This window comes from Hevea brasiliensis, chromosome 1 (assembly GCF_030052815.1).
Source record: "Hevea brasiliensis isolate MT/VB/25A 57/8 chromosome 1, ASM3005281v1, whole genome shotgun sequence".
Classification (NCBI taxonomy): domain Eukaryota; kingdom Viridiplantae; phylum Streptophyta; class Magnoliopsida; order Malpighiales; family Euphorbiaceae; genus Hevea; species Hevea brasiliensis.
This window is the reverse complement of record NC_079493.1, coordinates 120,221,109-120,247,948: the sequence shown is the minus strand read 5'-3', so window position 1 is coordinate 120,247,948 and position 26,840 is coordinate 120,221,109. Positions and strand designations below refer to the sequence as shown.

General features: G+C 35.7%; 1 protein-coding gene and 1 long non-coding RNA gene across 8 annotated transcripts; one reads left to right on the top strand and one right to left on the bottom strand.

The window, feature by feature from the left end:
* Nucleotides 1–12,213: 12,213 nt before the first annotated feature.
* Nucleotides 12,214–17,346, bottom strand: LOC110658355 (proline-rich receptor-like protein kinase PERK3). 7 transcript variants are annotated; one of them, XM_058149558.1, is made up of 10 exons: nucleotides 17,141–17,346; nucleotides 16,933–16,986; nucleotides 15,797–16,120; nucleotides 15,606–15,692; nucleotides 15,451–15,521; nucleotides 15,176–15,252; nucleotides 14,904–15,051; nucleotides 14,308–14,351; nucleotides 12,590–12,691; nucleotides 12,214–12,499 (listed from the first exon to the last, which is right to left on the bottom strand). In XM_058149558.1, the coding sequence occupies exons 1-8, from the start codon at nucleotides 17,208–17,210 to the stop codon at nucleotides 14,313–14,315; spliced, it is 870 nt and encodes a 289-aa protein (XP_058005541.1). In that variant the 5' UTR covers nucleotides 17,211–17,346; the 3' UTR covers nucleotides 12,214–12,499; nucleotides 12,590–12,691; nucleotides 14,308–14,312. The 7 variants fall into 7 exon arrangements, with proteins under 7 accessions (XP_058005541.1, XP_058005538.1, XP_058005530.1 ...); XM_058149555.1 differs by having other exon boundaries at nucleotides 12,214–12,496; XM_058149547.1 differs by having other exon boundaries at nucleotides 14,308–14,490; nucleotides 17,141–17,335.
* A 4,688-nt stretch (nucleotides 17,347–22,034) lies between these two features.
* LOC131181445 (uncharacterized) lies at nucleotides 22,035–24,371 on the top strand. The gene is made up of 3 exons (XR_009149946.1): nucleotides 22,035–22,587; nucleotides 23,273–23,329; nucleotides 23,896–24,371. It is a non-coding gene; the product is annotated as an uncharacterized LOC131181445 (long non-coding RNA).
* Nucleotides 24,372–26,840: the final 2,469 nt, after the last annotated feature.

Genomic DNA, 26,840 nt, shown 5'->3' with positions numbered 1-26,840 from the left:
TATTTGACAGTTAGGTCAGGAGTCAGCTCTCGGGGTCAATTGACCAAATCGCCCCTCACCGATTCATCCTGGTTTGCAAATAATCCAATATTTCTTCCGGCTCCCTGACCTAATTATTTGACTGGCTTAACAGTTCTTTTTCGTGATTTTCTCTTTTCCACTGTGTTCATAAGGGTCCTAAGGACCGCAGCGTCACTTTTTACGGTTCGAAATTTGAGTTTAAAATGACTTCGCAGTCGTTCCCGAGGAGGTCACTCATCGCTGTGACTCTCGGCTCGTTTAACCTCTTATGTTCTGTTTTTCTTATTTATAGTTAACTAATTAAACATTACTAATTATTTGTGTTTATGGCTTCTCAAGTTGTCCTAAGTGTGGCCCTAATCCCATTAATTGTCCGGACCGACACCGGTCACCGGAACAGTGAAATATACCAGGCTATGCAAACGGGGGTGTTACAGTTGTGGTGCCTCCAAAGCACTTTCACCAATGGAATTTGCTTGTTCCTCAACTCTTTTACTTCCCGAGCCAGGATCCGTAGAGGTTCTTCTTCATATGTCAAATCCGGCTGTATTTCAATTTCTTCTCTGGAGATGACATGTGAAGGGTCTGAGCGGTATCTTCTGAGCATGGACACATGGAACACATTGTGGATCTTGTCCAGCTCTGGTGGTAAAGCTAGCCTGTAGGCTACTGGTCCCACACGTTCAATAACTTCATATGGGCCAATAAACCTAGGGCTCAACTTACCTTTTCTTCCAAACCTCAACACTTTCTTCCACGGTGACACCTTGAGGAACACTTTGTCGCCAACCACATATTCTATTTCTTTTCTCTTCAGGTCGGCATAAGATTTCTGTCTGTCCGAGGCAACCTTCAGATTAGCTTTGATCAATTTTACTTTGTCCTCAGTCTGTTTCACCGTGCAGCCCTACCGCTTGTCTTCGCCAGATTCGATCCAGACACTGAGTTCTACATTTTCTCCCATACAAGCTTCATATGGGGCCATTTGGATACTAGCTTGGTAGCTATTGTTGTATGCAAATTCTGCCAGTGGGAGGTATCTATCCCAACTTCCCTCAAACTCAATGACACAACTCCTCAGCATATCCTCAAGGACCTGACAAGTATTTCACGTTATTGTTATCATTTCAATTCAATATTTGTATCAATTTCATGGGTTTCAATTGTTTACCTGGATTACTCTTTCTGATTGCCCATCCGTCTGAGGATGGAAAGCTGTGCTAAAATGGAGTTGTGTACCCAAGGATTCATGCAACTTCTTCCAGAATCTCGATGTAAACCTTGGGTCTCGATCAGATATGATGGAAAGTGGAATTCCATGCGCTAACTATCTCAGCGATATACACTCGCTAACTTCTCCAGTGAGTAGTCAGTCCTAACTGGCAGAAAGTGTGCTGACTTCGTCAATCTATCAACTATCACCCATGCTGCATCATGTTTCTTCTGGGTGAGAGGTAGACCACTTACAAAATCCATGGTGACCCGATCCCACTTCCATTCAGGTATGCGTATAGGCTGTAGCAAACCCGATGGAACTTGATGTTCTGCCTTGACTTGCTGACATGTCAAGCATTTAGTCACATAGTCAGCTATGTCTTTCTTCATACTGTGCCACCAATATCAAGCTTGTGTCATGATACATCTTTGTACTTCCTGGGTGCATAGCATATACACTGGTGTGTGCCTCTTTTAGAATACTAGCCTTCAATTCCCCATCATCTGGTACACACAGTCTTCCTTTGTAATACAGACACCCATCTGCTTTCACCCCATAGTCAGTTGCTTTTCCCTCTGAGATCTTGCTCATAATAGCCATTAACTTTTCATCTGTCTTTTGCCCATCTAGTATTTGCTGTAGCAGGTTTGGCCTCACTTGCAACTCAGCCAAAATAGCTCCATCTCGAACCAAGGATAGACGGGCATTCAAAGATCTCAGAGCTGTCATGGATTTTCTACTCAAAGCATCAGCAACTACATTTGCCTTCCCAGGATGGTAATCAATTACACAGTCATAATCCTTCAGGAACTCAATCCATCACCTCTGTCTAAGGTTGAGCTCCTTCTGGGTTGGCAAATATTTCAGGCTTTTGTGGTCTGTGTAAATGTAGCACTTTTCCCCATACAAGTAGTGCCTCCATATCTTCAGTGCAAAGATAATTGCTGCAAGCTCTAAATCATGGGTAGGGTAGTTCTGCTCGTGTGGCCTTAGCTGTCTGGAAGCATAGGCGATCACTTTCCCCCCTTGCATCAATACACACCCTAGCCCATTATGAGAGGCATCACTGTAGACCACAAAGTCCTTCCCTGACACTGGCTGTGTTAACACCGTGCCTCTGTCAACATAGCCTTCAACTTCTCAAACTGGTGCGACACTTGTCATTCCAGTCAAATCGACATTCTTGTGTAACAGTTTAGTCATTGGAGCTATTAGGGAAAATCCTTCACAAATCTCTGTAATACCCAAATAGCCCCAAGAAACTTCGACCTCGGTTGTATTTCGGGAGGCTTCCATTCCATCATCGCTTTTATTTTCTTGGGATCCACCCTAATCCCATCAGCTGACACTATGTGTCCAAGGAATGCAATCTCATCCAACCAGAAGTCACACTTGGACAACTTAGCATACAGCTTCTTTTCTTGCAGGGTTTGCAGAACAATCCTCAAATGCTCATCATGTTCTTCCCTGGTCTTGGAATACACCAAAATGTCATCAATAAAGACCACTACGAACCGATCTAAGTGTGGATGAAAGATACGGTTCATAAGGTCTATGAATGCCGCTGGTGCATTTGTTAAGCCAAAGGGCATCACCAGAAACTCATAATGCCCATACCGGGTCCTGAATGCAGTTTTGGGCACATCTACATCCTTTACCCTCAGCTGATGATACCCTAATCTGAGATCAATCTTAGAAAATACTCCTGCTCCCTTCAACTGATCAAACAGATCATCAATTCTAGGCAACGGATATTTGTTCTTCACAGTCACTTTATTCAACTGCCGGTAATCAATACAAAGCCTCAAAGTCCCATCCTTCTTTTTCACAAACAGCACTGGAGCTCCCCATGGTGATACACTGGGGCGTATGAACCCCTTATCCAGCAACTCTTGCAACTGAGTTTTCAACTCTCTCAATTCAGTGGGTGCCATCCTATAAGGAGCAATGGAAATGGGTGCTGTACCCGGCAGTGTCTCAATAGCAAATTTGACTTCCCTTTCTGGTGGCAAACCAGGCAATCCTTCAGGAAACACATCTAGGAAGTCTTTTACTGTGGGTATGTCACTCAGATTTGGCTTAGTCTGCCTAGTATCCACCACATGTGCTAGGTAGGCTTCACAGCCTTTTCTCATCATTCTTCTTGCAACAGTGGCTGAGATGACATTGGACAGGAAATCTGTCCTTTCACCCACAACTGTGATCTCATTACCCTCAGGGGTTTTCAAAGAAATTCTCTTCAATTTGCAGTCAACCATTGCCTGATGATGTGACAACCAGTCCATTCCCAAGATCACGTCAAATTCATGGAAGGGTAACTCAATCAGGTCTGCCAAGAATTCATACCCCTGAATCCTTAAAGGGCAACCCTTGTATACTTTGTTCACTACCACACTGTGACCCAATGGATTAGTGACCAGAATGTCTTGGTCACTCTCCCCTACCAGTATCCCCCTTTCTACGGGTAGATTGATGCAGATGTATGAGTGAGTGGATCCTGGATCCACCAATGCATGCACAGGTGTAGTGTAGAGGAAGAACGTACCCCTTATGACATCCGGGGCATCTTGCTCCTCCTGAGCTCTAATAGCATAGGCCTTTGCTGGTGGTCTACTGTCAGGCCTCTCTGCTGGCTCAGATACAGGCCTCTGTGATGGTCCTATAGCCTCAGACTTGCCAGATTTTCTACCTCTCTGTGGTGCAGGAGCAGTGCATGCTGCTTGTGTTGGAGCATTGTAGTAGTTCTGCGTGATTTCTCAACTGATGCTCTGTTGACCCACACCTCAAGCAGGCACCAGTCACTCTCCAACACTCCCCCTTATGCCATCTTTGACAGTGTGGACATGCAGAAGATGTTGGGGCTGGTCCCCTGAACCCCATCCCTGGAGAGCTGCCCACTGATGGTGTGGACTGACCTCTCCTAGGGGTGAATCGTGGCCCAGGCCCCGAGATCGACTCGCCCCGTGGCTGAGCCGAACTCTGTGCGGGAGGACCCTTGAACTTCTTCCCCGATGCAGAGCTGAACTCGACCGACCCGGTCCCTCTTCTTGTCTCTCTCTTCTAGTCCACTCACTAATTCTCACTTTTTCAACCTTTATGGCAGCTTCCACTAACTTGGTAAATTCGGTGATTCCCAAGGCAGTGAGCTGGATCTTGATGTTATCATTTAGTCCCTCTTCAAATCTCTTGCATCTTTCAGCTTCATTTGGGACTATCTCCCTTCCGTAGCGGCTTAATCGGATGAATTCTTTCTCATACTCAGCCACTGACAACTGTCTCTGCCTCAGGTTAATGAATTCTCTTCTTCTCTCTTCCAGGTATACAGTACCCACATACTTCTTCTTGAATTCAGAGAGAAAGAAATCCCAAGTTACAGCTTCTGGCTGCACTTCACTAGACACGGTGTCCCACCACTCATAGGCATCGTCTTGCAAAGAAAGAGATGGCGACTTCGTGTTTTGCTCTGGAGTGCAGTGGAGTTGTTTTAGTACTCTACCCGTTCTGTTCAACCAATTCTCGGCTGCAACAGAGTCATCTTCTCTCTTGCCATAAAAATCCACTGCCCCAAATTTTCTTACCCTCTCTAAGTGTGATTTCTGCTGTGGAGCTGGTGGTGGTGGTGGTGGTGCTGGCATTACTCCGGCCATTTGTCTAAAGAAATCGGCCATTTGTTGAAACATGGCCTGTGGAGGCTGAGCAGGTTCTGCTTGAGCTGGCGGAGCAGATTCTCTCATGCCCCCAGTCTCAGCTGCTGTAGGTGGAGCATGACTCTCCACTTCCTCCTCGACGGCTCTCTGAGATGACGGGTCCATATCCTATTCAAAATAAGAAAGATAAACAGATCTGCGTTAGTGTCACCTCGACTCTTACAAATGCAATGCATGGTATGGACTCAATCTAGGCCCAGAAACGCCTAAACCGTGCTCTGATACCACTAAATGTGACACCCCTTACCCGTGTACAGTATACCCGAGTAAGTATGCCACACGGTGTACCGGCACACTCTAATATTCCTCAATTAATTTATACAATGCTTTTGCATATAATTTACGAAATACAATTTATTTAAACCCTTTATCAAAAGTATCATTTATTTAAGGTTCCGAAAATTTTTAAAGAAAATCCGGCGGAGTACCGGCTAAAAATGGAGAAAACCGTTCTTCGAAACCTGTTAAAAACACTTCCAATATTTTTATTTCATCATCTCAAACTCCAATATCCAAAATCTCAACAATATTTCTCAAACATCCATTATCAACACCAAACTCAATATCAAGATTTCCACATTTCAATTTCCATTTTCATTCATCATTCACATGTGATGTTCGCATATAAATCACAAGTAAACATTTACTATTCCATTAACAAATACAATTTTCATAATTTACATATACATCAATATACATTACACAAGTTTAATTACATATGAAGAAAAATCTGCTACAAAATATCAAAATGACAAAATGACACCTAGTGCCCTACCAATGCACTGCAGGTAGTGAGGTGACACGGACACGGTGCAGAAGCGCGGATGGACTCACCCGATCACGAGGTCTCGGGCTCACGATCAGGATCTCCGGTACCTCTGGCGTGGCAAAAGCAACGCGCTAAGCAATAATGCTTAGTGGTGCAATAATAAAATAAAAGAAAATAGCATATATAAATATGTATTGCATGTGCATGTTTTGTTTGTCATGTTTTTGTATATTCATTCCTTTATTTCTTCTACATTGCTCATTTTCATTCATTTGGTTGCCCAAGTAACCTACACTAGACGACTGGACTGGATAACGGGTAAACTGGCACTGGGTACCTAGTACCTCGGGCCGTCACACCATCGGTCACATATGCATCTCCCGGTGTGCAACAGAACAGCTAACAAGCTGAAAATAATATCAGGAAAAAGGACAATACTCAATACAAACTCAGAATGGATAAAAGCCATGAAATCACATAATGGCATTTTTGCCATGTGCGATCGCTAATCAACCCTATTGGCATGCCAAACTATCCAAACCAATCTTGTTAGGTATACTAGGGCATTTGAAACTCTTAAATTTGTCAATTTGTGAATTTCAACTTTTTTGGTGTCACTATTCATCATTGGTCAACAAAAATGTTGACTTTTAGAATAAAAAGGTGTACATTGACTTTGGCACTCCCAACATACCACATTTGGTGTTTAAAACTTGTTGGCATTAAGTGTTTTTACCATTTCTAAGCATTAAACCAAAGGAGCAGATTTTTCAGATTTTGTACCATAACTTCACTGTTCCATTGGACACTGTTACTGTTGGAATTTGAAGAAATGTAAAACATGAAAGTTGTTCCTTATTTTGTCTAGTTGAATTTCCTTTTTTGAATCACTCCATTTGGAGTTTTGTAGCTCCAGATATGGCTCAAAAACCCAAGCTGTCCGGATATGCAGTCTGCAGAAATTTACCATATCTACAGTGCATGAACAGTGACTTGAGTCACTTGGTTGAATGGGTTCTGGCCATAATTTGGGATAGGTTCCTTCATGAAAGTTGTTTTTCTATGTCTTAGCTTGTTGCTGTAAAAATTTCAGACCAATTGACCAAATCTACAGTGACTTATGGCCAAATGAACAGTTACTGTTCATTTGGTCAAATTCTGCAGAGGCAGTTTCAGGGTTCCGGATTGTGGCTGAGTTTTGACCCTTTTGCTTTGGTCTTTTGGGCATGGTTTCTTCAGCAAAAATGTGCCATTATAAGCCTAGTTTCATGTCCAATTGGCCAAACATCAATTGGACAAGCACAGCCCAAGTTATGGCAGTGCAAAGGGACTGAAATTTCAGTCCCTATGCTGCTGTCCATAGGGCAGCCTGCAACCTCACCTTGCCATAGTGTTTTTCAGTCCCATTTATGGTCAACACATCTAAAATGGTCACTAATTGACCATTACAATGTGCCCTAACAATTTCCTAAGCCAATTCACACTTTCACCTTTCCAAACCCTAATTTCCATATGAATTTTTCACAACATGCTTTAATTAACTATCTCACTCAATAATCACATGCATACATGGTTTAATCTTGATATCTAGTCCACTTTAAGTCCATCAAAACACTCATACCTTTTCATTCAATAGGGCTGCCGAAACTTAGGGCATGGATAGACATAGATTTCATTCATTTTAGTGACAAATTCCTACTTATTCCAAGTCTCTAACATAGAATTTAAAAAGCTTTAGATGTATACATGCACTAACCTTGTTTGGGCAGAATTTCCAAAGCCCTAAACCTCACTTTTCTTCCTTTCCTTGGCTGCCAAAAGACTATGCAAGGTACTAGAACAAATTTTAGTGAAAGGAAACTAGGGTTTTAGGGTGAAATGAAGGAGAAATTGAAGTTTTGGAGTGAACATCAATGGAGGGTGTTGAAGAGGGATTTCGGCTGCACTAAGGGGAGGAGGATAGCTGCTGGTTTCTTTGTTGAATTTGGTCTTCATTTGTCTTTTTAATTGTTAGTCAAAGGATGGCTTAAGTGTGATTGGTCCAAATTTTTAAATGATGTCATTTTTGCCTTATTTTTGCATTTTTCTTTTCTTTTCTTTCACTACTCATTTCAATTTTCATTTCTAATAATATTTCTTCATATTTGATGTCATATTAATTATTTACGCAATTGGGCAAGTCGGCCAAAAATCACCTCAGAAGGCGAAATGACCAAAATGCCCTCCGTTTGGCTTAACGGGTCAAAATTGGCTGTACCGATTGAGATATTTTTCTAGGTATTTTCTTGGCATTCTAATGCCATAGAAACCTCAATAACCCTTCTCTGGAGTCCCAAAAATTATTTTATAATTTTTCCCCCGGGTCTAGGGCTCCTCGTTGCGAGAACCGCAACTTCCCTCCGTTGACCCATCGCTTGGGCACCGGCTCGTTTGACTCAGTTGTATTTTATTTCTAAAATTTTTACTAAATTTTTCTTATTAATATTTGAGTTAATTAGGGTTCCTGACTTTAGTTTAAATATTTTTCCGAACGTTCTAGCTGTCAGGACCGACACCGGTCATCGGAACAGTAGAATGTACGGAGTGGTTACCGGGAGGGTGTTACAAAATCTTTCTACCAGCTCATTATGAAGAGTTGCACAAGTTGTGCAAGCTTCTTATGCAGATTCTATGCATTTTTTTTGTGGTTCCAGGTACCTCCCATGATGTTGCATAAGTTATGCAGGCTGGTTGTGTAGATTTTTCACTCTTTGGAGTCCTCTGTGAAACTGCATAAGTTATGCAGCTAGTTATGCAAGTTTCGGCAGGTCTGGTGCTCTTTCCGTGATGCTGCATAAGTGAGGAGTGGAACTGCATAAGTTATGCGGCAAGTTATGCAAGTTTCCTTGAAACTGCATAAGCAAGGAGCGAATCTGCATAAGTCATGCAATAACTTATGCAGGTTTCGGCAGGTTTTAAAAGTTTGCTTCTTCTCTCTGTGCAGCACTGCACAACTTATGCAAGTTTCAGCAATTTTGCATTCTTCAACCTTTAAGCTTTATTTTTGATATTTTTGGTTATGGGAATCACTCCTCACTAGTACAATTTCTTTTTAGTTCCTCAAAAACACCATTTTACCTATAAAATAAAGCAAAATTATAAATTAACCCAAAAATTAATAATTATGAAAAACTATCTAAATAACTAATAAAATTATCTAAAAGTGATTAACAAATAAATAAAATGGTCATGAAATTTAACCTAAATGACTATGCAAAATGCATGTATCAAACCATCTACTTATGAAGAGGCATCCAAGAAAATGAGTAGAGATTAGCCATGGAAGAAGAAATTCAAGCTCTGGAGAAAAATGAAACTTGGGAACTTATGCCGAAACCTAAGAATGTGCAACCCGTATCTTGTAAATGGGTGTACGTAGTGAAAACTAGATTAGACGGATCAATTGAGAGGTACAAAGCAAGTTTTGTAGTCCATGGATTCTCACAATAGTATGGGTTAGACTATGATGAAACATTTAGCCCAGTGGTAAATATCACCACAATTCATGTGTTGCTATCACTTGCAGCAAGCAAAGCTTGGAGGCTTTGGCAAATGGATGTAAAAATTGCATTCTTACATGGTGAGCTGGATTGAGATATCTACATGGAGCAACCAAAAGGTTTTATAAATAAGTCTCATGTAGAGTATGTTTACAAATTGAAAAAGGCTTTACACAGGCTAAAACAAGCACCACAAGCATAGTATGACAAGATTGCTAAATTTCTAGTATATAGTGGGTATATTGTATCTCCAATAGGTTCAAATTTGTTCATAAAAGCTAAAATGGACAAATGATAGTTGTACTCGTATATGTTGATGATCTCATTATCACTGGAGATGACTTAGAAGAAATCCAATAAGTAAGAAGAAATTTGGGTGTGCGGTTTCAAATGAAAGAACTTGGAGATTTAAAGCATTTTCTTAGTTTAGAAGTGGAATGATCAAGAGATGGAGTATTATTATGTTTGCATAAGTATGCAAAGAATTTGCTGCAAAAATTTGGGTTACTTGATTGCAAGCCCATCTTAACCCTTATGGAGATCAATGCCAAGCTATGTTCAACTGAAGGCAAAGACCTGGAAGATGCAATAATGTACATACAGTTAGTTGGCAGTTTGATCTACCTGACTATAACACAACTGGATATTTCATATGCTGTAAGTGTTATTAGTAGGTTTATTCAAAAGCTCACTTGGACGCTACTAGGCAGATATTGCAATATATTAAAGGAACTGCTAATTATGGTGTCTTCTACAAGAAAGGAAGCACATGTGAATTATAAGGGTATTGTGATGCAGATTATGCTAGCGATTTTCATACCCGTAGATTAACAACTAGATATGTGTTTAATGTTGGCTCAGAAGCAATTTCTTAGTGCAGTAAAAGGCAACCAACAATGTTATTATCAAGCACACAAGCAAAATATAGAGCAGCAGCTATGCAGCACAGGAATGCGCTTGGTTGATACAGTTATTAAAGGATTTCTGGCAACCAATAGATTATGCAGTATAATTATACTGTGATAATCTATCAGCAATATGTCTAGCTGAGAATCCAATATTTCATGCTAGAACAAAGCATGTAGAGGTGCATTATCACTATTTGGGGGAGAAAGTTTTATAAGACTAGGTTCAAATGATGCCAATAAAGATCAGCGGCCAAGTAGCATACATTTTTACAAAAGGTCGCAATGATGTGAAGACAGAAAAGTTTCAAAAGCTACTTGGCATGGTTTCAAGGAAAGAGATAATTAGTGTTGAGGGGGAGTGTTGAAGTCAACACTAATTTAATTTTAAGATTTCATCACATGGTTAAAATCTACCAATATCTTTGAATTAGATTTTTTTTTTAGACTTTCTTGGATTTTCATTAAATGCAATGGGACATTTATGTGCCTATAAATAGGCAAGCTCCTTCAAGGTTTTGGCCATGGATAGTGAAGTGAGATGACATATAGAATTCCCATACAAAAGAGAGTAGAGAAAATAGTAGAGTGTGAGAGTGATGTAATTAAGGCATTAGTATAATTCAAAATATGCTTTGTACTTGCCACATTGATTGATCTTGTACATCAGAAATGATTATACTTCTGCTATTATCTTGTTAAAATTAATAAAAATTTATTTAGACTGTGTATTTTTTTATCCCAAAAATCTGCCTAAATTTCCTAACAAGAATGACTACTAAATATGTAAACAGATATTGTACATAGTACTTTTATCGAGCCAAAAGATAGAATTTATGCACTTAAATGGAGGCATCAGGTAATTAAATGGTCTATATGATAGGAAGTAAATGGACAACAATTTAAATCGACAAATTCTTCCTACTTGTGTGAACCTATGAAGAATAACAATTAAGTATATAATGTTACGCTCATCCCACATCTGTCAAATAAGAGGGATTCCTGGGACATATAAGCGAGTGTGTTGCACACCCCATCAGGTGCATCTTTTGGGGAGAGGGTAATGACTCCGTGACAAGTGGTATAAGAGCCAACCTCGTAATGATCCGACCTCACGCCAAGCTCCTCAACAAGACCGAGGTAGACAGGGTGGGCCAGTCATGATGAGGGCGTCACGAGCTTGAGTGGGGGAGAATGTTACACTCGTCCCACATGGGTCAAATAAGAGGGTTTCCTGGGACATTTAAGCGAGTGTGTTATACACCCTATCAGGTGCATCTTTTGGGGAGAGGGTAATGACCCCATGACAATAATAAGTTGCTCAAAAGATGCACAAATCAATCACACAAGAACAAGTCAATTTTTGCATGGAAAACTCCTTCAAAGTGAAGGATAAAAACCATGGGACCTCTCTTGGTCCAATTAAAACAGCTCCATTATCACAACAAAGATTTATAGCAATTATAAACACCATAAACAATTCTCAACCAAAAAAAATCTCAAGCAATTCAAATAAATTAACAAGAGATTACAAAGTTTTGGAGAAAATTCACCAAAACACAGCTGCTACCCATCCAAATTGACCAACTTCTAGTTGTCAAAACCCGATCTGCACCGTCAAAATTAAAGAACAATATGTCCCCACAGTGTCCACCAAAATTCAGCTCAATCAGATCACAAATGACCTTCTGATGGCCATAAATGATGAAACTAGTCTGTGCAAAGAATCAATAAAAATGGCAACTGTTCAAGTAACCAAAAGCAGTAGAACTAGAGCTCCAAACAAGATCTCTACTATTCACAATGAAGAATCAGATGTGAAGATGCTACAAACCAAATTTAAGCTTTATCCAACAGTAAACAAGCTCAAAAATCTTAGAAATGTAAATTATCCGCCATGAAAATTTCTACAGAAAATTCTACAGAATACTTTTTTTGTTTCTTTCCACCTTTCTAATGTCTTTGGACAATCAAAAGTGAAAATAGTGCTACTGTAAAAATGTGTAACAAAAAGCAAACATATATATATATATATATATATATATATATGCCCTAATGGGCCAAAATGATTGTGGACTTCAACAAAATGGGCTTTCCACATAGGAGGGACCCAAGCCCATCACTATAGTCTTAAAATCCCTCTTAAAGATCAAATACAACTACAAAGCAAACTGCGATGGACTAAATAGCATCAAAAGTGAATAACCATCAAACAATGCTCTCTTAAAAATTTGTCCCAACACATAATTGTCGACTGAATCTGTAACAGGATATCTGAATTCTGCCGGCAATAGCCCTCTAGCCTTAAGCAGATGTTGCTTCTCCCTTCTTCCTCGGTGCTGCTTGAGTGCGTGAACAAGAAGCCCAAAATTGAGTCGAAACAATATAGCAATACGAGAGAACAACTAAAATGAAAGAGAGGCATCATTTACCTTCTCTAAAACCACTCTTGAACCTGCGAGGCACATGGCGCAGGTACCTCATTATTTCGGTTCCAGTTGTCTTTCTTCTAATGGCCTTCACACGCCAGTTATCTGAAAACCACATTGAAAAAAATACATAATCTTGTCTACGAGCAAAGTGATATACCCACTCAGTATATTGCACACTTTATTGCACAAGCCAATCAAGACTCCTACATCTTTCTCATTTTTTTTTTTTAAATTTTTATGGTCTTTCCTTTGATATATAGATGTATCTCCACCATGGCAGGTACTTTCCTTGCGCCAGTGTCAGAAAGCGAAATTAATTTCTTCCCAAGCAAAATTCCTTTTTGTTGATTTGATTTCTGTTGTAATTTTAAATTAATATATTATAATTTTTAAAAACAATTTTCATATTATTAAATTAAAATTCATTAATAAAATTTATTATATTTAACGCTTACTTGTAAAATAATCTCAATTTATCACTGAATTAAGACATTAATTTAAGTTTAAGAATATTGAGAGAGTGCACAATCAGAAATCAAATGTGTCCAAATTAATCAACTAATGAATGTTAAAAGCAAGGTTTTCTTCCAACATCACTTATAAGGTTATAAATATTTATTAGCATATTGGAGAATTATATAATATATTGATATCGATAAGCAAACTAGAAGCCAAAGTTATTATGCCTATAATACTGCTAACTCAATTACGCTGATTACTGTCAATGAGATCCTGCTATAACGGTAAAATTGACGACTTGAAATAAAGAAGTCTCAAGTTTAATTTGCATGTTTGTTTATTATTAATTATTTATATGATTTATTCATTTGTTAAATATATTTATCCATTTATTAATTCTATTTTATATCTGTAAATATATTTTAACTTATATTAAGTATGTTCTAATTATATATAATCTTATCGTAATGATATATCTTACAACTCCCATCTATTTATTCATTAAAAAAAAAATCACATCTTCATAAAGATATCTTCCAGGTAAATATTAAGCGTATACTAATGTTTTTCTTTTTGATAATCAGAGAAATTTTATTAATTAACTGAAAAATCAGGAAAAAAACTAACATAAATAAAGCCATTTAAAACCAAGCCATCTCCATACGTTCAATCTAGATAATATTATGCTAAGTGAAAAAACACCTGGTTAGAGAACAAAATGCAGAGTTTGACAGCAAAGGAAAAAAAGAGAACAACTAGGAGAGAACCAAAAAGGAGCTGCAAAGTAGGCCCTCAGTTAGCAGTTTAAGAGAAACATCAGCAGATAGGGATGCAAATAACCAAAATGGAGAAACATTTGCAAACTGAATAAAATTCCAAGGAACAGTACAACAAACTCAATTAACGAATACCAATTTATATGTAATACCACAAACTAAATATGCAACAAACTTGTACTAAATAGGGATGCAAATACTAGCTCACAAAAATAAACTAGAGTAAAAAACAAGCATTTTCTTAGAAGAGGTTAATTGACAACTTGGTGAATTGGGTAGAATTAACTGTTAAGACTTAGAGAGTCCTCTATGGCCTCCTCGGGTAGTTAAGCATATGTAGGTACTGGGTGTCATTTTCGAGCCATATATTCTTGGGTTCTTTGTCTTCTTTTAGTACTTCAACTACCTATATCACAAAACAAGCAATCACTGATACTGATTAATTAGCATATAAATTTATCATATATGATATTGTGTACTTACCTCACTTATTTTAGGACGTGATTCTGGAGGTTTATATACACAAGCTGCAGCACAACAAATCATTCGATTCATTTGTGTTATATCATAATTTTTTTGCAATTTGGAATCAACAAGATTATTATAATTTTCTGAATCCAAATCTAGTATGTCTGTGTCCAAAACTTGTTTGAGTCGAGGAACTACCTGAAATTTAAAAGACATAAATAAATAAAGTGAATGAGAATCTGAATGGATGCATAAAGGTTACTTGAGTATTTCATTAGGTATAAAAAAAAAATAATTTCTATTTTTTAAAATTATATTTTTTGAAACATTAAGATGGCAATATTATTTTTTACTTACTATGATTGCAAGAGGGCAATTTCAGGCTTTAATTGAATATTCTTTTATTTTTTTCACCGTAACAACAGATGCAATGATTTGAATAAAGGAACCAAAATGTTAAGAAAATCAAATAATATTATGAAAACAATCCACCGATTAGTAATTAAGATCAAGGAGAAAAAATAACTTACCTAAATCAAATTTTAGCGAGCAAACCAATAATATAGGCAACACCCATGTGCAGTGCATTGTGATTGAGAATAAGTACTTACCCAATTAACTAAGTAAACATTGTTTCCAAGATGGGCAAATTTCCCAGTAATTAATTCCAAAAGAACAACACCAAAGGAAAAGACATCAGACTTGGCAGTTAGCTTCCTTCTTTCTGGACCAACTTTGTAATACTCAGGAGGTTCATAACTGTAGTTAGAGAGAAATTGTCATAAGAAAAACCTATCTAATTATCTTATGAATGTTCTTTGAGAATGTGAAAATAAAGGGAGGTAATTGTACATGCTTATGCAACAAACAGAATGAATCTTACAAATAAGATGCCCTTGGCTCAGAATAAGTGTGAGAATCAGAAATCAAAAATTCTTTGGCAATTCCAAAATCTGCAATCTGATAAGAAAGACTAGAAGTTAAATAAATAATTTACATAATTTTCTGTTCCAAACTGAAAATGATAACACATTATTGTTTTTAAAATTGTAACTTTACCATTTGCAAGGCAAGATTTCAATGTGATAACTATTTAAGGGCCTTTTTTGATTTGGTGGCCGCCGAGCAATTAATGGCTAATTAATAATAACGTATTACCTTTGGTACAAATTTATCATCAAGAAGAATATTAGCACTCTTAATATCCCGATGGCTAACTTTGGGCTTACCTAAAAACATAAATAAATATCATAAAAGAAGTATGAAATGAAATTCAAGATACCAATGAAATTCAACAAACGCTAAATGCTCACATTGGTCATGTAAATGTGCTAATCCTTCTGCAATGCCTAAAGCAATATTCCATCTGTTTGACCAATTAAGTGTCGGCTTTTCATTTCCTGCAATGTTATTTTCCATGTATGAGGAAACAATATAACATTCTGCCATCTTAATTATGGTGTATGAATTTGTATATATGATTAAACCAGGAAAAAAGACCGACCATGCAAATGAGAAAGCAATGAGTTGTTGGGAAGAAACTCATAAACAAGCAATCTATTGGCATCATGACTGCAATATCCTAGCACCTTGACAATATTTTTGTGAGGATCGATGCCACTGAGGATTTCAGCCTCCTTCTTAAATTGACTTCTTGCAAATTCCTCTTCCTCCTTTTTATTCTGAGATCTAAGCTTCTTAATCGCAACGGTTTCATTCTCAAGTTTTCCTTTGAAAACTTCACCAAAAGTACCAGTGCCAATGCGATTGTTGATGGAGAAATAATCAGTGGCAATTGCTAGTTCTTCAAAAGAAAACGTCCGAACACCTGGGTTTATTGTTTTATTAATCAACTATAAACATATAATTTATTAATATTATTAACTAATTTTTTTTGTTAGTTATATCTTTCAATAATTTTTTTTTTCTCACAAATTTCTCTCACTGCTGCTCTTGCATATTTCTCCCTCTTTCCCTCTTTTTATGCGGCTGTTGTGATTTGGGATTATTAACAAACTTAACCCTTTTTTGTGTTCATAGCTGCCTCAATTAGAATAGCACTTTCTTCAATGTTCTCTAAAAAAAAATAGAAAAAAAAATCAAGAACTTATATGTATAAATTTTATAAATAAAAATATCTTATGTATAAAAAAAATCCATATATTTTGTTTAAATACAAATATTTGCAAAACAAAATTTCATACAATATTTTTAAATACCTTTTTCTGTGTTAACAGCAGCCTCAATTAGAATAGTATTTTTCTCTGTGTTCTCTAATTTATAAAAAAAATAATATACATAAAAAAATTATTATAAATAAAATTATCATATGTATAAAAAAAAAATTCATACATATATATGCAAGATGGAATTTCATAATTAAGATATGTTTGTTTAAAATATCTTTTTCTGAGCTATCAGTTGCCTCAATTGGAATAACACTTTCCTCTTTGTTCTCTAGTCGAAAAAAAAAAGAACCTATTTGTATAAAAAAAATCTATTATAAATAAAATGATCAGTATAAAAAAAAAAAAAGATTTCATAGATTTGTTTCCGACACATATATATATAAATTTCATACATTTTTTTCATACAAATATATGCAAGATGAAATTTCATTAGATATGTTTATTTAAGTACCTTTTTCTGTGCTGACAGCTGCCTCAATTGGAGTAGCATTTTCTTCTATGTTCTCTAATTGAAAATAAAATAGAGAAAAATCAAGAACTTGCTGATTTTTTTTTCCCCTAAATGAAGCAAGTAAGAAGAAGTGCACGTTTTGTTCTGCGTAAGAAGCAGCAATATTTGGATTCATTTTACAATATAGGCCAAAAAACAAAAAAGATACCTGCAGTGGGGTGGCGATTAGCGTCTTTCCTCCTATTCCACAACCCACAGCAGCAAGAGTCAGGCGCCATGGCTGCCCGCGAGGTTTCTTGCAGGTGTGCTGTTACACTTGCGACGAGTGTGTGGAGGTGTGTGAAAGGTGAGAAATGAGAAGCAAGGTACTCGATTTAATTAATAATATAGACACACTAGATTGGTGCAGCCCACAATAAAGACAGATTTTATTTATATTTATAAATTAATCAATTTTATAAAATCAACAGATCTTTATTTATAGATCATATAATACTTTATACAATATCATATATTTCCATTGCTTTATTTATATATATATATTAGGATTGTCAAGAACAAAGAAATAATGGGACACAACGTTTTTCTTTTCTTAATGATACAGTCCTCTTAACAATAAAATAAAATAATATAGGATGTATCTATCGACCAGGTTAATTTGAACTGCGTTTACTAATTTTTTTTTTAATTTTTATTTAATAAAATTTGCTTATTAAAAAAATAAAATAATACATGTTAAATTGATAGATCAATTCCAGAGATACCCCTCCACCATATACAACTGCACCAAGTCATCGCCATGTATCAATGATGATGACTCATTACCATAGATATATTATTGCCAATGAATAAAAAATTTAGTGATAGTTGAGTGTGACATATCTCTTGAATCCAGCTAATGGATAGATGATCATATTTTAAAAAAAAATACTATTTAATTCTAAATTCTAACAAAATTAACTATTTAATTTTTATATTCTAAAAAATACATTATTTATTTATTTATTATATTTTACTTTTATTAAATTATTTAATTATTTTATTAATTTTTTCTCTAAATATCAATCAAATTACTCTATAGTTATTTGATTAGAGTGAAATTAATTAGTTATTCCTTATATTTCAAAAAATATATTAGTTAATCTTATAATGTAGTTATCTTAATAGTTTAATCTCATAATTATTTTTTATAGGTAAACGACTTGAATTCTCTTTCATTTATTTTTCTTTATTTCTCTATTTTCGTGCTTTATTATACTCTAAGCACACCTTTCTCCCTCGAATTTTATCTTTATTTTTCATCTTTTGATAAAAAATGATACAAGAAAATATAAAAATAATATCTAAAAAATTAAATGAAAATACTTAAATATTTTAAAAAATATAAATTCAAATTTAGCCCCATATAGTAATTTTTATTTTTATTTAAGAATATATTTTTTAAAATATTATATTTTTTAAAATATATAAACTAGTTACTTAATTTTATTAAAATAAAAAGACTAAATAATAATAACTTTTAAAATATAATAATTAATTAATTAATTTTTTTTAAAAAAATTAAATAATAGTTTATTGATATTGATTAATGAAAAATTTAATGAAAAAGTTAAAAAATTTAATGATAAAATAGTTAATTTTGTTAAAATATAAGATTAAATAATAATTTTTAAAAAATTTATTATTTTATTTATTTTTTTAATAATTCATTACATTGAAAAATATGAAATAATTTGTTATGATCAATGAGCTCTTGGTCTTGGTCTATAAATTATAAAATGTCCAATTGAATAGCTCATACGTTTGGTGTGACGTTAGATGGGAATAAATTAATATTTTTTTCACATGAATCCACCTAATGGAAAGATGATTAAAAAAAAAAAAGCTTTATCGTCTTTATAATTTTTTTTATTATTTTAATTATTTTTTAAATAATTTATTATAATAAAAAATTAAGTAATTTATTATGGTCCATGTGCTCTTTGTCTATTTATCATAAAATGTACAAAACTCTTATCCGACATGTGAATGTGAATAAAATATTTAATAAAAATTAGGCGTGGCATTAGGTGGGAATATATAGAATAATATGCAATGATGAACTCTACAGTTGTGTTGACTTGACTATAAATAGCAAAATACAAGATAAGGTTTGGTAAAGGGATGAGCACATCTGCTACAATAGCTCAGTGCTACTGTTACATGTCTAAGTTTTAATATTATAAGGATTTATCTCTATCATAATAAAGTGTTTTATTAATAGTTTTGTTATTATTATTTGAAGTTTAATGACATTTATATAAAAACATGACATTGAATTCAGAAGTTGGGATTTTTATGCTCCGATATTAATAGGGATCGGCACTATTTAGTTTGAATTTAATAAACTAAATTAAATTACTTTAATTTAGTAATTTGATTTAATTTTTAAAATAATTCAATTTGATTCGGTTCGATTTTATATTTTAAGAATTTCGATTATTTCAATTTGATTAGATTTTAGAAAAAAAAAATTAGTTGCATCGAACCCAATCAAATTACTTTATTAATTTTTAAATTAATTTATTTTTATAGGAAATTTATAAATTATATATAATTATATATATATATAAATTGTTTAATTTCATTGATTAATAGTTATTGAGTTTAAACAAATGTCAAAATCAGACCAACTAACTTGAAAATTAAGTCTAAATTAAAAAAATTCATCCAAACTCAAAAATAATCAGTTCAAATCGAACCGAATTAAAATAGAGAAATTCAGTTTGATTTTTCATTCACTTCAGTTCGGTTCGATTTCTAAAATATAATAATTTGATTACTTCAGTTTTAATGATTCGATTCGATTTAAACTAAATACTCAGCCCCTAGATACCAATTGGAGGATGAAAAGGTTAAATTTAAATGAAACATTTATTGGAGAGACTGATTTGTAATTTTACAACTTAAGAGAGCACTCACTTGTCGTACACTTTTATTTTCTCTCACTCGTGCCATTACTCTAACATACACGAGACTTTCCGCTCTTTTCAGTCGCACCGTCGCGTGAATGCACAAGCACTCACTTTCTCATTTTCACAAATTCACTCTCACTCACTTGGACACTCACACTCTCACACCTAATTGTTTCTCACCTTCTTCATTCTTGTACACATACGCCTGCACGCACAAAACATATATTGATAGTGGTTCAATGGCGGTGACTAAAGCAATACAGCCCATAAGTTGGTATGAAGACCATTGACACTTCTTGAACGGCGGCTTTCCTCTCCAGGGTTGATGGTACCATTAATTTAATGTTATTTCTAGAGCTGGTAGAGAACTCTACAGGAAGCAATTTTAGAATATGAAAGACTGTTAAAAAAATATATTCTAGAATATGAAAGGCGATGTTGAATTCTTCAATACTCTTCCTTGATATAGACTTTTTAAAATTTCATTTTTCTTGTCTTACTTTGAAACTTTAAAATTTTTCAGTTGAATTAGGTAAAAAATTAAAAATAGTAAAATTAAACATTTTCAATAAATATTCGGACTAAATTAAATATTTTGCCAATTATCTTCTGCTCTTATATATTGCGATATGCCTTTGTATTTTTTTTCATCGACCAGTATTTTGAAATATTTTTTCATGTCTTCCATATCTCATATGTTTACCTTTATTTGACTCCTCAAGAATGCCCATTGATTTTAGTTTGTCTTTCTAACATGGACTTTCTTTTTCTTCTTTTATTATTACTGCTTTTTCCACTTTGGCATGCACTTGCCTTTGTTTCATAACTCCATCTCTAATTTCTTCTTTACTTAAAGACCATAAAAGCTCTCTAACGAATTTTGAACTGTATTGTTCTTCTTGCATTTTCTCCTCAAATATTTCTTTCAATGCTTCGTTCTGTTTTGCGTGATCAAAATCCTCAATTGATGTCAATGCAAAAGTAAATTCCTTATCTTCTTTCATAAACCGACTTAGAGCTACCTCATCAATACTTGGACTTGAATTCAGTTGATGAATTCTTCCTTCATCAAAGTTAATTTCTTATTCCAAAGGAATTTCTTCAAAGAAGTTTGCTATTGTCACGCTCCATTCTTCTTCACTTTCAACTTTGGTTGTAGTGAGGGATGCTATATTATCCCATTATTCCTTGCTCCCATATTGCACTTCATAACTTACTGAAGTAACCATATTTCCTTGCACCTCCTACAATTCCACATTACTAAATTTTATAGTCTCTTCTAGCTGAGTAGACTCGTCAACACCATTTGGCTCTGAATTGTATAAGTAGCTTGAAAATCCCATTCTTCTTCAATTTCAACTTGAGGCCGTGTGGATGTCGCAATGTTCCCTTTTGCTCTTCTATGCCAACAAGCACGAGCAAAGTGGCCTCTTTTACCACACACATGCCACTAATTATTATTGCGGCATTTGTTTTGTCCTCCGATTGATTGTGGTTGTGTTGGTGGTGAGCTGCTTCTTGTTGCCAACTCCTTCCTGGTTGACGTCTCTACCATGCATCCTTCTTAATTTGATCTTCCCCCAGTTATTGATCTCGCAACTTTCCAGTCCTTATCTTTACTTCTCTTGTTATTGAAGAGAGCTTTCTTCATCCTTTTTTACTAATACTTTACATATTTGATTGTCTAGAGCCTCCTATTTAGCAAATATATTTTTTTAACTCATTCAAATTTGGCTCTTTAGCCCATCCATGGGTTGCTGCAACAAGAGTATTGAACTCCGGGTGCAATCCATGGATTACGATTCTCCTCATACTAGTCTCGGTAATTTGATTTTGAATATCTAATTTTGAAATTTCTTGACATAAAGATTTAATTTTAGTAAAATATTGACTCACATTCATGTCTTGTTGAGAGATTGACAACAACTCATTCTCGAGTTGTTGTAGCTTCGCATCATTCTTCCGAGTGAATAATTCAGCAAGAGTATCCTGTAACAACCACAAAAAAAAAAAAAAAAAAAAAAGTGAAAGTGACTTTGGCGTGTGACAGTGGGTTTCCACTGTCACTGCCAACCTTTTAGGAAAAAAAAAAAAAAAATGGGACTCAAAAATCGGGAGGAGGACTCCCTCCCCCCCCCCCCCCCATTTTCTCTTCTCTCCTCTTCTCCCCTCTCTTCTTCTTCTTCCTTCTCCGGTGATCGGACAGCGACCTCCCAAGCGGCTCCCCACCCTGCCGGCGACCCTCCGGCGACGGCCAAAACCACCAGAAACGGCGGCAAGGGAGGGAGAAGAGAGAGAAAACGCGCGCATAGTGGGCAGCGACTTTCTGGCGTGATTCCGGCTTCATCCGACGTCCGATCGAGGCGATTCAGGTGGCGTTGGAAAGCTTGTTCCGAGAGCTTTCTTTTGATACCAATTTTGCAGCAAATGGAGGTCGGATGAGTGAGATATGGAGGATAGAAGTTTCGGGTTTTTCAAGCTTTTTCGTCAGATCTATGACGATCCGACCGTTGGATCGACGATCCGAGACCACCTATGGACTGAGAAAGAGGAGAGGAACATAGTGGTATGATCAGATCCGGCAAATGTCGCCGGCGGCCGGCCACCGTGCGCGGTGGTTCCGGTGGGCTATGGAGATAATTCAACTTCCAGAGGCTTCCTCATAAATTTTTAGAATTTTTGAGACACAGATAAACTTCGGGTACAGGAAAAATTGGAGAAAAATTCTAAGAAAAATATATGATGAAAGTAAAATTATTTGGAGATATTCTATGGTGTTTGTTGAATTTTTGAGTGATTGTAGAATATTTTTGAAAAATATAGATAGATTTTAGTTAGATTTTTAGCATATGGGCATATAAGATTATTTGAAATTAAGATAATTAAATTTTATATAATTGGTTAAAGCTTGAGGATAGAGGTTTAAACATGTGAATATTTAAATGGGTTGAATTAAGAATATGTTAGATGTTGGAAACTTATGGAATCGAGTAAAATTCTTCAATAAAATATTCATGGGTGATTAGAAAATTACAATTCATTTTGCAATAGCCTTATAATATTATTAAGGACCGCGGAGCAAAATTTTAGAATTTTTAGAGCTTGTTTGAGTGGATTTTTGAAAAATGTCAATTATAGGGACTAAAACGTAATTTTTAAGATTTTGAGTATTGTCTGATTTGGAGGGCCCAGGAGGGGCCATGTGATATTGATGAGATGTGATTATGGAAATTGAGAATTTAGAAGTGTTATTTGAGCCATTTTGCAGGTTGGGTAGGTCCTGTATAGGAAAACTCACTGGATTTCCGGCATAAATTAGGCTGTCTATTGCCTCTTTAGAGTTTTATCTTAACTTAGTACTAATAAATTTATAATTTAATTATTAGGTGATCGAGGTCAACTATTTTTCTGCATCCAGCAGCCACAATAGTCATCGGTGTACTGTGAGTAAAATATTAATTTTAATTGTAATTTCACTATTATTATATGTTCAAGCATGCCCATGCATCACTTATATGCATATATTTATGTAGTCTAGGCACGATTTATGTTGCATTCATAACTGTTAAAGTGCCATGGATGTTGTTGTGGTAACTTGGAGCAGTGTGCGTGCGTTGGCGTGCGTGTGATGTGGTGTGGACTATGGATAGGACGGGTAGTCACGGCTTGAGTTCTTCGCTGTGACCCGATCCTTCGGGGTCAAGGCTTGAGTTCTTCGCTGGGAGCCCCGATTTGGTTTATTAAGCGAAAGTCCGGCTTGAGTTCTTCGCTGGCACCAGGTTGGATTTAAGAGAGCTGTTTAGGGGATCAGCTCCCATATATTATGATTGATATTACTGGGTGTGTGAGTGCTCCAAATTACCTTTTTGCTGTTATGATGTGAAATTATTGTTGATATTGCATTTCACTCTACAGGGTGCATTACCTTTAGATAGTTATAGAGATTATGGTTAAAATTGATATTTTACTCTCTGAGTCGAACGCTCACTCCTGTTCAATATTTTTCCAGGCCACAGGAGGATTTATTTTACAGAGCAACCTGTTTTCTTCCTCGCAGGTTTAACGTCGATTATTTAATTATTTTACTATCTTTTCTAAATTTAAAATCTAGAACTCCGCATGTGTTAGTAATAGTGTGGACCTTGTTAGAAATTGTGTTAATTTAAATTTTTGAGATTAATAAATGAAGATTTTTATGGTATTTAACAGTTTGTAAATGAGGTAACAGGAATGAGCTGGGCTCCCCCTGATTTTAGTTTCTGAAAATTTCTGGGCTAAGTTGGCCCGAAATGAAATTATAACAGTTTAATTTAAATTATTTTATATGCATATTGGGCCTAAATTGTGGGCCTGGTTATGGATTTGAGGAATAGTTAGGCTTACTACGGGCCTCGGGGGCTTTAAGCTGGCCCAAGTCCTAGTGTCGGTCCGGCCCATAGGTTGGGTAGTGACAAAGTTGGTATCAGAGCTTAGGCTCTAGATTCATGGGAAAGAATATACTGTAAAAAGGAGTCTTGTTAGGATGTTACATGCGGAGTATAGGATTCTGTTTTGTCTTTTCTGTAATTCTTTGTTTCTAGATTCTACGTTATACCTCGAGAAATATAAAAGTGCCTCAATTAGTGTCTTGATTTTCGTGGAGTACACAGAAATGTGAAATAGAGTTAGTAGACATGTGAGGTCTATCATGATGATACGTACTCCAAGAAATGCTATGTTTCTGTCTGTATGGATTTAAATGGTGTGCCCATTTCGTGCAAGGCACGAGTACATAAAGGTGAGTCTTGAAAGTACAGTTGCCCTAGATAAGGATGAGGATACCATCGCCGCAACATCGCTGGATGACCCAATGTAATAAGTTTATGATAACAGAAGATTCAAGAGAGATAAGAAATTGGGAGACCTAGTCGGTCAGGACGTATCGTAGTAACTATACAATGTTCTCGATGTCTGCTCTGTAAGCTGCAGATTACAGTACCGATATGAGATTATTGTGTAGAGCTGCGTGCATCCCCGTGGTGCTCCATAATGAGGGTGTTTGAGATGGCTTCTGTTTTGGTACAGTTATGCCAGAACAGAGTTCTATATTTGCAGAGGAGTTGGGAACTCCTGGTTAGGGATTTAGAGCTAGAATATCGAAGGTCACAGTTGGGTGGTAACTAGAGTCAGTGACTCAGTTACCCTAACATAAGCTACAGTTACATCAAGAGTTGCCATCAGACCAGAGGTTTCGGACTAGTTGCAAAGTAAGGTGACACCTATAGAGTGAGACCATCTAGTCTTCGGTATGGAATTTTGGATGGTTTTTGCAAAACGACAGATTTTTTGCTTAGAGCTTAGTGAGAATAGAATACCTTGTGTGTATTATCAAGGTGTAAAGTACAACCCTACTACCTAGGGAAGGTCGAAACTATGAATTGATGATTCACAGGGTTATGATATGATAGGAGAGTTATTAATTTGACATGGTTTGGGCAAGGTGGTAAATGTAGTACCTTTGTTACAGTAAGTTAGGGTATAGTCCTATCTTTTCAGAAGGGATCGAAGGTTATTACTAATAATGGTGACCAACAAAATAGTGCCCCATATGGGACTGTAGAGTGTGGTAGAGAGTAGTTGGCTCGGTTATCCTGCAGAGGTATAAGTTCCATTATAAGAATCATATATAATTAGATCATGATGGATGTAAATCCTTTGAATTGGATGACAGGTTTGGGTGCCCGGAATCTTAAGTTTTAGCGAATTGAGTAAACATAGAAAAAAAATAAATAAATAAATATAATAATAATAATAATAATAATAATAATAATAATAAATAAAATTTCTGCAGAATCAGTTCTCGAGGTAGTAAGGGTATTATGTATGCTAAAGGATAAGAATATAGATCATACAATAAAAGTATGACTGTAATTTCCTGAGTTCCTTTCTAACTTCATATTGTTCAAAACAATAGTATAATCTAATTATAATAGTGTTAAGAGAAATAAATTAGCGAAGATAAGTTATAGAAGGCCAATGGATAGAGAAAGTGCAGAATGAAGGTTTGGACAATTGATTACAAATGCAATATAATCTAAATGCCAGTGGAAGTACTAGCTAGAGTGGTCAAAGGACCAAATCTGAGTGGCACAGATATGTGATAACGCGGTAGAGACTCTGGAAGATATAGTTAGTAGGTACAACTGTCATGTTAGGAAGAAGAACAGAACCGGGGATAGAATAGTCAAGTTCTATTTTGGATAAGAAAAAGGAAATAAATGAAAGGACAATCTGAAAGGCGCATAATAAAAGGAACAAAGTTAAGATATAGGGTAAGCTAAGTGTTATTCTTGGCAGGGTGAATGACAAGGATGGAGAACCCGAAATGGGACCATATTAGTGAAAATAGTGATGGAGGTATGGAATCTAGTAATGTAATACTCAAAGCATGATGTAGTTGAGATTGTGACAGGGGCTAAAATATAGAGCTTGGAGTTATATGATTGGATCATACTTTATCTATTCCCTATTCTAAAGTGAAATGAATAGCAATGGGACAAGATTCTTTTAACTTGTTAACAGTATCAAGAAGATTAGGCGAGGAATACAATAATAATGAGCAAAAGCTAGAAGGTGTGCGATGGTATTGCGGACTATTTAATTAGGCAGAGAAAAAGAAGTTAGTAAGTAGTAAGTTGAATAAAAGTTAATCTAAGGGATCAATAGGTATGATGAGTGGAAAGAATTATAGATAATGACACATAGGCTTTAGGTTAGACTTTTGAGATAGTGAGAAGGTAGTTAGAGGTTCGTTATGAATATCAGGCAAACATTTTTAGTGTGACCAACAGAATCACTTTGCAGTGAAGCAATAACGACAGAATAACAGTAGGGGTAGAACGAGAAGTGACAAGTATGGGTGGTTATAAATCGCTAGAAAGTTCAAGGATCAAATTAATGACCATAGATAAGGGT